Source organism: Tetrao urogallus (genome assembly GCF_951394365.1).
Source record: "Tetrao urogallus genome assembly, chromosome: 20".
NCBI lineage: Eukaryota > Metazoa > Chordata > Aves > Galliformes > Phasianidae > Tetrao > Tetrao urogallus.
Window position 1 is genome coordinate 584,211 of NC_136833.1, and position 12,409 is coordinate 596,619.

At 49.9% G+C, this 12,409-nt stretch overlaps 1 protein-coding gene across 1 annotated transcript; it reads right to left on the minus strand.

The window, feature by feature from the left end:
• Positions 1-2,119: 2,119 nt before the first annotated feature.
• FKBP6 (FKBP prolyl isomerase family member 6 (inactive)) lies at positions 2,120-9,665 on the minus strand (the record flags this gene model as incomplete). The annotated part of the gene is made up of 7 exons (XM_079545032.1): positions 2,120-2,195; positions 5,193-5,302; positions 5,622-5,816; positions 6,418-6,537; positions 7,722-7,924; positions 8,451-8,540; positions 9,494-9,665. The coding sequence occupies 7 exons, from the start codon at positions 9,663-9,665 to the stop codon at positions 2,120-2,122; spliced, it is 966 nt and encodes a 321-aa protein (XP_079401158.1).
• Between the last annotated feature and the right edge of the window lie 2,744 nt (positions 9,666-12,409).

The following is a 12,409-nucleotide window of genomic DNA, read 5'->3' on the forward strand; positions in this document are numbered from 1 at the left end:
TCAGGTGTGTCTGGTTCTGAGTATTATTATGGAAAACACAGCAGAGCCCTGGATTACCCAGCACAGACGAATGAACCCATTTGTCCCTGAACCAAAGCAGCCACTGCAAATCTCACTGAAAAAAAAAACAGCAAAGCCCCTTGGGTAGGAGAGCTGAGCCAGCAAAACACAGCAGGGAGTCAGGGGGAGCAAATGCCCAATTCCAGCTGTGAGTCATGTAGCTGGTAAAGTGGCTGTGGGGCCAGACCAACTCAACACCACCTGCCAACCGCTGCACACAGAGGTTTTGCACAGCAGTGCGATTCCACCGATCATCAGACACCAGCTCCCAGCACAGCCCACTGCCCATCCGCTCACTGCACGGATCAAAGGCGGCTGCCAGAGCCACTGAGAACAGCTTGTGCCCTAAACTGAACTGGTGCAAACTTGTCAGAAAACAATAAGGAATGTTCTGCCTCAGTTCTGGATAGTTAGCTGTGCCTTTGGAGCAGGAGCTGCTGTGCTCCTCTCTGAATACGTAATGACTTTTTTTTTTCTCCAGCAAAAGAGATTTTTCTCACAAGGAATTAACAGTGGATTGTTATGTAGGTCTCAGTGATGTAAATTTGTCTGGAAGACTAAAAAAAAAACAAAAACAAAATGCTTCAACTAAACTTAATTTCAAAGGCCAGCAATCTGACTGACAGCTGTCACACAGCTGTGAAAGGAGGCAGAGCTCCAAGGAAGGGCTGCATCAGCAGAAGCCATGGAGAAAATCTGCCTGATGGGCACATCGGCTTCATCTTTAAGCTTCCCTTTTGCCTTTCCCCATCTCTGCAAGTCCTGCAGGCCTTCACACTGCAAGTATCTACAGAATCTCTAGAATTCTGAGAGTCTCCCTGCCAAACCCACGCTGTGGGCTTCCTGCACAAATCGGGCACAGCCCCCCATCCCAAAGCACAGCCTGGGGCGGTGCAGAGACGACAGTCTCATCCCCAACCCATAGCAGAATGATCTGTGCTCTGAGGCAGCTCGCAACAAGCAGCCACGAGTGGAGGGCAGGAGAGAGAGGGCTGCAGCAAGGAGCACATCCAGCTGGGAGGGGGATGCACTGCTTTGGGAAGCAGCCGCTCAGTCAGACCTCTCCCTCAAATACTGGGTGGCTTCCTCGCAGCCACAGACAAGAGAAAGAGCTGACCTTAAAACAGCACAGCTGCATCCTGCGCTCAGTGCTGCCAGTGATGGAAAAGCTGCTCATACTCATGTTCAGAAGGAAGAAGGATACTGCCTGCATTGTTTGAGATGGAGTGGCAGCCACCTCTGACGGCCCCGAGCTGCTGATGCCTTCTGACAGAAGGCTGCTGTCATTTTCCACAACCCTCTCCCTAGGGCTTACCCCGAGGCAAGAGACCAGCGCAGACTTCCAGTCCCCCCTGCACCCCCTCCAAAGGTTTTGACAAAAAAAAAAAAAAAAAAAAACAAAAACCCAATGATCAAAGAGCCTTTGTGCATTTATAAACCTGTCAATTTTGCTTGAGGATTTAAGGCTTTTTAAAGAGTCCAAAACACCTATTTGAAATATTCTATACAAACAGGTTTTTTAATATAAAAAAAAAAAAAAAAAAAAAAAAAAAAGAATCAAAAAAGCAAAACCCAGAAATAAAATATTTAGATTTTTCTGAAGTAAGGCATTCCAACAGCTCCAGACCGGAGTGCTGGAGGGGAGGAGGAAATCCAATTTTTAAGTTTGACAGGAACAATTTTTTTTTTTTGTTTCTTTTAATTGGCAGAGAAACAAGACTACACAGCTATTTCTGCCCCTGGCTCTGACAAGGAATAACTGGGATGAGCAGCACAGGAAACGAAAAAAAAATAAACTTATTCAAGTGCTGCCAGTTTCAGGTTCCCGTCCCATTCTAGCCTGCCTGGCAGAAAGGATCCCCCAAGCACACAGTACAGTTGGGTTTCACACTGCCATCCTGCCCCTTCCCCTCTCTGTGTTCTCATTAACTTGTATTATGCCTCCAAAATCCTCCTACACAGAAGAAAAGTGTGTTCCCCACCACAAAGCCCAGCCCAAGAATTGCATGGCTTTAGGAGACCTCAAACTTTTTCAGGAGCTGAGTACCTTTATTCCTGGTCACGAAGAAGAGTTGAGAGCAGCAAGCATTCGGCAGCACATTTTTTTCTCCTTGTCCAAGTAGTCTCTGTAGCAGCTGGAAAGTAGAGCACAAATATGGAGTTGAGAGCTGCAGACTGCCCATCAAACCATCAGCAGCACAGTCAGAAAAAAATACATACATGTTTAGACTTTCAAGGCAACTAGCCTAGTGCTGCTGGAAGAGGGAGCAGCTCCCCCCCCCCTTCTTTCTGCCATGAAATGAATTTTGTCTTATCACCAGACCCTGAGCCTCTTCTCTGCTGGTATCTATTAGGTAGTAGGAGCATTTGACCTCTGGTAGTCAGATGCTTTCTGCAAGCATCTTTGCAAGCACAAGGTGATACAGAACTCCCACCTGTACTCAAAGCCCTACTGTGGTGCCCATCATCTGCACCGTTCCTCGTGCAAGCCATTACAGGGCCCAGCAGGACACAATGCAGGCGCTCCACTGTTCAGCAAACTACTGCTAATGGCGATCTACCACTGACCCCACAAATCCAGGCAGAGGATGTGGAAGGGACAGTAGGCTGCGTGTCCAGCCTATGTAGACAGCAGGACAAATGCATCCTGCCAGCATCCCATTTACATGGCACAAGCTATGCAGACCACTCCACGTGAACCACTGCTTCTGGCAGCCCCAGCAGTGGCAGCAAGCAGCACGGCGTCCCCGCACCCCACACTCCACCTTGCAGGCAACGAAGCCTCACTGGTGAGGAATCTCTGAGCAGAAGGTGACTCAGCTCAGCACTGCCCCAGGGATCAATGGCTGCCCAAAAGACAGCTTTACTGCATCTGCTACCTTATATGGGCAAAAGCAAAGTTTTTGTTGCAACAGCAGAAACAGCAGAAGGTGGTGCTGGCTAATGCTCTCTCAGCCCCCCATGAACACTACCTGTGTGTCCACAACTTTGAAGGGTATCATTCAGTGAAACTTGAGCTCATGACATCTCTGCTGTGAAGTCCTGCAGGCAGATGTTGTCGTAAGTGCCCACAATAAGAAGATCAGTGATGTGCGCCTAGACTGGATGACACATGCTCACAAGCCTACCAAAGCAGGAATCCAAGAATTCCTCACCCAGAGGCACAATTTCAAGCCAGATGTCAGAACAACTCTGTTATTTCATATTTGATACAAACCATGTCCTCTAAAAAGTCACCAAAGGCAGCATCAGAATTTGTACCATTGCAGCTGATATCAGACAAGTTCCATAAGGTCCTCGCCCAGGACTCTGCCTGTCTCTCTCTGGTGAAGGTGAACTTTGCCAAGAGCCCAGCTTAGCTGTTAGCAGGTACTTGCCAAAGTTCCGCTCATGCAGCTGAAGGTAGCTGTTGATTAACAAACAACATTCCTTTTTGCCAAGTTTAAGTGCATTCAGTAAGGAAGTAAAAAGCTCTTAAAACAGAATTTCAATTCATATGCAGTTTCTGAAGCATCTGTCAGATCACATCACAGGCTTTCACAAGCAAGGCAGTTTGGTAACGTTACAGAGATCCAGACTGAGCTACGTCATGACTAACAACACTCTGTACTGTTGTCTCCATCTATTTCATATTAATTCCATTTTTTGTCATTGTAAAAGCAAGAAATACACCAATTTTAACTGGCAGCAAAGCAGAAGCTCCAGGACAAGAGATGCTCAGTGCACACTCAGCTCACTGTAACACACATTAGTAGTACCTGCTGCTGTCTCTAGACTCTGAGCTGACAAACTTTCCGGCTGCTTCCCTGAAGGCAGAATGCCTTGTTGCTTCCTGGCAGAAGAAGCTCAATTATTAGCCAGATTTTTCTCCTACCAGCCAACATACTTTGAATGAATCTAAGAGAATGTTTGAGGCTTTTGGATCAGGTCTTCTTGCACTGTACCACAGGTCCTGGACACCACCCACAAGCCAAGCCTCCAACTAGTCCATCTACCGAGCTATCCAGAACTCTGATAAGCAGGTGTTCACCTAGCAGTTTGGTAGCAAGGTACTGGGGACAAATGAGGTTCAATAGTAGTATTTTACTGCACATTTTCAGACCAGCAGCTAATTTTAATTTCAGGCTCTCCACATTTCTGATGTAACAGAACAAATTTGAAGACTTGGTTTCATCACAGGGTATTAAAGTCTACTCAGATATATAGGGCACGTGCAAGCCCAGCCGTCTACCAGAATGTTACCAGGTGAAGATCCTTAGCCTACAGATTGGCTCAAGCCATATCAACTCCTCCTATTAGAGATGTTACTGCTCCCTACAAGCCTTATTGCCTAGCAGCAGCACAAAAGAAGAGGGCTCCGATTCAGGGGCTGCTTTGGGAATCTCTGAAGCTGAGGACTTCCTCACATTCTGTGTCCATGAACAGTGCCAGAAGTACAGCACACACTTATGGGAACCAGCTACTGCTTTTGCCAGTTTCAAGCAAAAGAACAGTGTGAGGATGGAGGCCAGTGTTAGTCATGTTTTCGTGGGGGCAGGGCATGACTAAGGCTGGTAGGATTGTGCTGTACTCAGTCTGCGGGCAAAGGGAAAGTCTGCCTTTGGGATTGCTCATCTGTTACCACCAAGGCAGCAAGAAATTCAATTTTAACATCTTCCCACAGATGGGAAGGTATTTGTAGCATTGTACAGCTAAGCACTTGCAGTGCAAAAAGGTGCTGTAATCAACTGACACATCATAAAGGAAATGAAAATCACGTATTAATTCAGAACACGATCTTGAATGCTAGCCTACTCCTTGGGTTTGAGGCATCTCAGCAGCCCCCCACCCCTCTGCCATCAGCCTGACCCACTTAACTCAGATGGAGAGGATCACACCCTCCCTCTGAGAAACCCTACGGAAAAAATGAATACTCTACAGCTTCTCACATATCACCTGCAACCACTCTGTGTGCAAAGCCTTGAATCAGCCTTTCCCACAATAAAAGACGCTCTGCATTTTCCCAAGTCACTTACCCAACACCTTTGGCTCTTGATTATTACTAATTTTTTAAACAAACACTAGAGTATTTTAGTAGTTTCCAGTGGATGTTTTCAGCGTGTCTAAGCACAGCAATGGAAGGGAGTTCTCACCTTGCCAGCTTTTTCAGTTCGTTGTTAATATCATGGTTAAACGGCTCTATATGCTGAGCTCTGATCAGGAAGTCCCGAGCTTTTTCGTATTCTGCCATGCAGAGACAAGCCTGCCATTGAAAGAAGACAGATGCATTAAAAGATAAATATAGATTCACTGCTGCTCTTCAGGACTGAGATACGTACAACTACAAACATTTCAGAGACAGATATGGGTATCTCAGGAATCCCTCGAGAGGAGATTTGTGTGACAGATTTACTGAGAAGCAGATTTTCAGATGCTGACAAATCACCTCAACTGCTGCAGGAGCTTAGGAGGTCTGGCCTAGAATTTAGTGGCTCTCCTCAGTTTATTAAACAGCCAGTCAGACTGTCACAGCCAGTCATCACTGCTTGATGTGGCTATCAGAGGAATTTATCTTTGCCCACCTGGCCACACCTGAACAGCGCCTTGACATTTCTTTTGTCAATCTCCAAGGCTTTTTCCCCATACATCAGAGCTCGGGCAGGACATTCCAGCTTCAGGCAGGTAATTGAGAGATTCAGGAGCACCAGCAACTTGGAAGCATCAATCTGACACAGCTCTGCCTCGCTGGAAGGGCTGCGACCAAGGATGGAGTACGCCTGAGCAGACAGGGAAAAGAACTAGCACACAACAAATCGACCATGAGAAATCCATCCCAATCAGCCAGCTACATCCATGTTTCTCTTATTATTTTTAACTAGGTAATCAAACTCCTCAGTATACTGCACGCCTATCAGCATGACTAGCCAGCTCAGTCACAAGACTGCAGCAACCCATCAAGGAACTAGAAGGCAGCAAAGTAAAAAGGTACTCCCTACACAGGCTGTGGAGTCTCCATCCCTGGAGATGTTCCTAGATGGACATGGTCCTGGGCAACCTGCTGCTCCAGCTGACCTTGAGCACAGGTTAAGCAAAATCCAGAGGCTTCTTCCAACCCCAAGTATTCTTGTTCCCAACTGGGAGGCCAGAAGGGAGCAGGCCTGAAAGAAGGGCCTGCAGATTTCTGCCAGCTGTTCTCCTCTTTCATTTACTACTGCTGCTCATACAACAGCATCTCAGATCAGTTCTTAAATAATGAACTATGCCTGAATATATGACGAAGTTCTGTAATCTCTGAAGTGTATCTGTTACAGTGAGCTAGCACCAAATTGCCACTTTGACAAGCCATGGGTGGAAAATACATTTCTTCTGGTGTCATACCCTCTTGTATCTGTCTTTGGCACCCTCGAAGCACTGCTTACGGAAGAGATAATTCCCAAACTCTCTCTCCACGTCTGCCACTTTCAACACCTTTTGTAGAGGAAACGTATCCTGCTGCTCCTGTATAAAGAAATACCTGAATTTCAGCTCAAGCAAAAAAAAAAATCAAGCAGAGACAACAGGCAGGAGAGACCTGCACCGTTGCCAAGGCCCTTCAGCATCCAGCCAGGCCACCACCACACAGCATTTCCCTTCTGCACTGCTGCTGTGCTGGTAACTCTTGGTAAGAAGTACTACAAAACAAGTCAGGAAGCAAAGGGACCCTGCAGGAAAAAAAGCAGGAATTTCTTCCTAAATTCTGCCCAACTCTTTCAACTGCTTAGCACACAGCAGACAGCTAAGACAAAAACATATTCCTGGCACAACAGGGAAAGCTGCATTGCTGTAACAGCACCCTGGGTGGCTCCATGACCAGCCTGACAGAGCTCAGGACAGCAATCCAGCAAAGAAGGAGCAAAAAAGAAAAAGAAAAAAAGAACAGCAACAAAAAAGGGGCAGGTTGTCCCCTGCATATTGAAGTTTGAATCAGCTCCCAGAGAGGGGTGAGTTAGCAAATTAGGGAGTAAGCTCTCCCCCATGCAACAGATGGTTTGATCTCAGGCCTGGGTGTGGAAAAAGCAGCCTCTGCAAGGGCAGTGAGGGAACAAGGAGGGCCTCCATCCATCAGCATTGCAGCATGTGCCCCAATCACTGACCCACAACTACAACCCAAAGCCTCCTACATGAAAAGGGAGAATTAACAATAACACGGTAACTCACCAGGGAGGAGGGAGGGCAGTGAAGGAGCACTTGGGAAAGCAGCCAAGAAGCAAAGACAAAGGGTGGGGGGCGGGGGACACTTGAATGCTCCAGACTTCACAAGGACTTTGTTTTTAAACAGACAGCTAGGTACTGTTCTGACACTGCGGAGAACTTCCAGGAAGCTGATGCCCTCTAGTGAAACCCTAAGGTTTCTGGTAAAGCTAAAAATAAATGCAACTTGTTTCACTGACTCCACTACGGTGCAGCAAACAAAGACAGCACCCAGCTCCTCACCCTGCACTGGGTTGTAAACAGGGCAAGGCGTGCAGGATAAGCTTTAGAGGGCACATGTCTGCATCTGCACGGATCCAGCAGCCCAAGGTCTGGATAACTGTTCCTGCATTAAACAAACATATGTAACACATGATCCTCAGCAACTGAAGGGAAAGACAGCAAAGTTTATCTTCCAGGCTTTTTCCCCAAGCCTTATTAAAGCAACTCACAGCTGTCAACGCAAAGAACGTGTCGGAGTCAGCAGAGTCTAGGAAGTCTATCAACTCCACTTCAAATAAGACCGTGGCATTTGGGGGGATCAGAGGAAGGCAACCCTGCTGGCCGTAGGCATAATTTGGTGCGAAGATAAACCTTGCCACCTCTTCCTTCTTCATCGTGAGCACACCGATTTCCAGACCCCCCAGCGTAATGTCTGTCACAACAAGAAACAGAAGGTCAGGAGAATCCCAAACCCAGCATCCAATCTCCGGCTCCAAATTAGAATTTTCCTCTAGGCTTTAAGAGGAAATCCCAGGTAGCAGATCAATACAGCGGTGAGTTTCCCCACTGTTACAACTCAAGGCACACACTGCTGCACAACTCATCTCTAGATTAACGAGGCAATCTGCTGTGGGACAAGCACACAGCAAACATCCTCATCTCCTCTTGTTGTTAAATCACTCCTCTTGGGTGATTTAATAACACTGACGTGAGAAACTGCTTCAGGACAGCAGCAGAAAGCACCCACACTGCCACCAACAGCATGGGCCCTGCTGCTCATTGCCAGCACGTTGTGTGATCAGTTCTGGATTGACCTCCATCCACCAGGAGGAGGCTTTCTGATTCCATTCAGAAGCTTAAGAGATTTCAAGAAAAACCTCAAGATACCAAACAGCATTTAAATTCACATGCCTTAACAGATACTCATTATAGCCCTGAGAGATCCAGGACAAACCTACCTTCTCCAAGCTTCATCAGCCTCGGGAGCTTCTTGGTGCAGTTTGTGCAGAAGGGCTTATCCATATGCTCCAGATACCCAGAGTACTTCACTGCACAACCCAGAACAAGGAGCAGGTAGGAGAGAACAGCAAGATTTAGTTATTGTGTCTGGTAACAATGCTGTCACTAGCACTCTCACAGTCAGTTTTGCAACCATGCTTTCTTTTTTCTTTCCTGATGCTTTAAATAAAACAGCAGAGGGAGCACAAACCACTAACAAAAACCTGGTCACATCAGCACCAGATAAAACAGCTGCTTGGAAGCCTTTATTCTTATCTAAACAAGAGATGCAATTTCGTGTCAAGAACTAGTGAGCTGCAGGCAGGAGGAGAATGGGAACTTAAGCCACAGAAATTAAAACACCCCAGTTATCTGCAGAAGGACTTAACAAATTTGTTCTCAAAGCACAGCTTGAGCCCTAGGAAAAAAAAACAAAGGAGAAAATGTAGGCCTCGAGCTCTGCTATTGCCTGAGTGCTGCAGGGCCAACTCCAGTTGTCATTCATTTAGGAGAAAAACCATAACGAGCTTCCCCTGACACTCATCAGGCCCTTGCACAGGAACCGCTTCCAGCTTAAACTTCTTTGTACTGTGAACACGGCTGGGTCCCGGAAGCCCCGCTCCGCTCCAGGTCAAGACGCCCTTCCGTTTAATCTGTCAGCTGCGAGAAGTGGCAGAGGCTGCCACTGCAGAAACCAATAAGGCACAGCACAGCCCCGAAGCAGAAAGCCTCACTGCTGTATGCTGACAGCATATGGAAGTTCGTCCGATCTGATGCCAACAGGGCGCTGCACAACGGGCTCCCGGGCCTGGCCAGGCGGCCCAGCCAACACGAGGCCCCACGGAGAGGCGGACAACGGCACCGGCAGCCTCCAAGGGCTCGGCTGCTCGTTCCCGTGCTACCGCAGGGCCAGACGGAGCGAGCAGCACCGCGGCACGGCGCCGGGGAGCCTGTAGCCCCGCGGGGCACCGCACCGCACCGCCCGGTCCGACCGGGACCGTACCCGCCACGGTGGCAGCCGGCGGCACGGGTTGCCCGGTGCCGGGCCGCAGCAGCTCCTTGAGCACCCCGCCGTCGCCGCTGATGTCCTGCAGGCCGCGGGCTCGCAGCGCACAGCGGAAGCGAGAGGAGATCGAGACCCCGCTCCCGGCCCGCGCCTCGCCGCCCGCCTCCATCGCCCGCCGCGCCTCGCGCCCGGTCCCGCCCCTCAACTCCGCGCCAATCACCGCCCGCGCCGCGCCGCAGCCTCGGCCAATGGCGCTCCGAGGAGCGCCCGCTTTCCGCCTCGCCGCTAAAAAGCCACGCGCCGGCGCCTCGGGAGGGAGAGCGCGCCTCGGGAGCGGCGCGAGGCTCGCGGTGCATTCTGGGGGATGGAGTCCCGCCGGGGCCGCGCTCGGGTCGCGGAGCTCACGGTCCGTGCCCCACCGCCGGCCCCGCTGCCTGCAGAGAGCTCCGAGTCCTCCGCCGCGTGTGGCTGCTGAGGGCCCCCTCCGGGCTCGGGCCCGCCTCTCCTCATTGGTGTTCTGGGGATGGAGCTCAGGGAGTGCCGTGGCCTCCTCGTGTGCTGCCCGCTGGGGAAAGCGTCCGTGCGGCCCCAGGAGCTGAGCGCTGCCGTGCCTCAGATGGGGGCAGTAATGCTTCGGGGCTCTTAGGGATGGAGCGTCTCCCGTATGAAGAAAAGCTGAGAGCCCTGGGGCTGCTCGCCTGAAGAAGGCTGGGGGGGGGAATCTCATCACTGTTTGTAAATGCTTCAAGTGTGGGAGTTGAGTGGATGGGGCTGGGCTCCTCTTCTGTGGTGTGCAGCAACAGAACAAGGGGCAACAGGGAAAATCTGCAACATCCATGCAAATATGAGGAAGAACTTAGAATCATAGAATCATAGTATCCTAACCTATTCCAAGGTTGGAAAAGACCTAAGAGATCATCCAGTCCAACCGTTCACCTATTCCCAATAGCTCCCACTAAACCATGTCCCTCAACACAACATCCAGTCTTTCCTTGAACACCCCCAGGCTCGGTGACTCCACCACCTCCCTGGGCAGTCCATTCCAGTGCCTGACCACCCTTTCTGAAAAGTAATACTTCCTAAAACTTCTTTCCTATGTGGGTGCCAGAGCCCTGGAACAGGCTGCTTAGAGTTGGGGGATTTTCCTCTGGAGATATTCAAGACTGTCTGGACACTGTCATGTGCAGCATACTGCAGAGGACTGCTTTAGGGGATTGTGAGAGCTCCAAAGGTCCCTTCCAACTCCTATTATTCTGTGATTTTATTACTATGGGTCTTCTTCTGTCTTCTCCAAAACAGTGAAGTAGTTCCAGCCAACCAGCCAGTCAAAAACAAACAAACAAACAAAAAAACCAACACTCTTTCAACCAAAGAAGAGTTTCAGTTGATAACAAAGCATTCTAGTGCAAATGTTTCTGTTGATCCAAGTGGTGTGGATGACTGAAACCAGAGTGGGACTCGTCGAAACCACCCCTCAGCCAGGCAAACACCTTCATCTCTTATCAAGTTTCTGTAGTCATATGATGTGTGTTTGTACTGGTGCACAGAGTGCTGGTCAGCCTTTCGGGGGCCAGGAGGAGGTGTGGTTCCATCGTCACAGCCCAGGAGAGGAGGACTCACGGCCTCACTGCTGCGCACACTGCCGATGACCCTGGAGCAGCCTCTGCAGGGTTGAAGACGCAGTGGAGCAGTCACCAGGTGGCCAGCACTGCGCCTTGTCACACTGAGGGGCCACTGACCCACTGCTTGCCACGTCTGCCCTTGTGACGGAGCTGAACTCTTCAGCTCAGTCAGGAGAAGCCGAGGGACATCCATCAGGTGTGGTGCACCAGGAAGAGCCGAGCCAGGGCAGAGAGGAGGCGGCACAGGGCACGTGAGTGGTGGCGAGTCGGACCTAACGGGGTTTCCTTGAGAGCAGTGGGAGCAGCTGAAGCTGGTCTCGTGTGGGTGGCTGACCATTCGTGGGCTGACAATGGCGCTTTTCTTGATTCCCTGCTGAGCTCCTATAAGCAGTGCCTGATAAAAGCTGAGCTCAGGTCACAGCCTCCCCTTTCCCTGGGGAAACTACCAAGTCTTTGACTTCAGATTTATTTCCATGTGAGCAGGGAGACCACAAAGGCTCTGATGTGTGCTCTCTGCCAGCCTCTGTTCAGGAGCAGGCATGCACACTCTGTCATGCTGTCACAGTTAGAGCAGGGTCACCTCCAGGGCTGGGCCACCCAGGCTTGTCTGCCTGGCGATGCCCGACCTGTCCGACTGCAGCAGAGCCCATGGGACTCTAGGTCTTGGTGGCTATGTCCCACCAATGCTGTGTGGAAATCAATGTTGCATGAACCACACAGTTCTTAAATAGAATGGCCACGTGTGGCTGTAAGGCTGGTGGGAAATGCAGAGATTTTGACTTGTGTCTTTTGTGGGTGCTGGCCAAGTGTGGAACACTGGTGATCAGAAACCACATTGTTTCAAGGGGGTAAGCTGAAGTCACAGCCCTACACACTGTGGCTCGAACTCCCAACCCTCATATCAGTCAAAATTAACTTTGCAAGTTGTACTGTGTGGTTTCTCTCTGTCTTGAACATAAAAATGCTGTTTGTGATTTCATTCTGCTTTTGCTCAGATGCATCACTTGATCTAATGCCAGTCCTGAGGACATGCAGGGGCTGAGACAATGAACCAAGGAGATCTGTAGAAGTTCATACAGGCCAGAGTCAGTGCTAGAACTTCTCAGCAAAGATCCTTCTTGGCTCTGTCTCCAGCCTTGCCAAGTCCTGGCATGCAGGCAGGTCTCCCTTGGAGGGAGCTACAGGCTGACACAGCTGCCAGGGAAGGAAAGGTTCTAGATGAGGATCAGCTCGGTGGTGCCTTCTGCCACTGCAGGCAGAGCCAGAAGGCCTGACCATGTGCAGTCTCCTG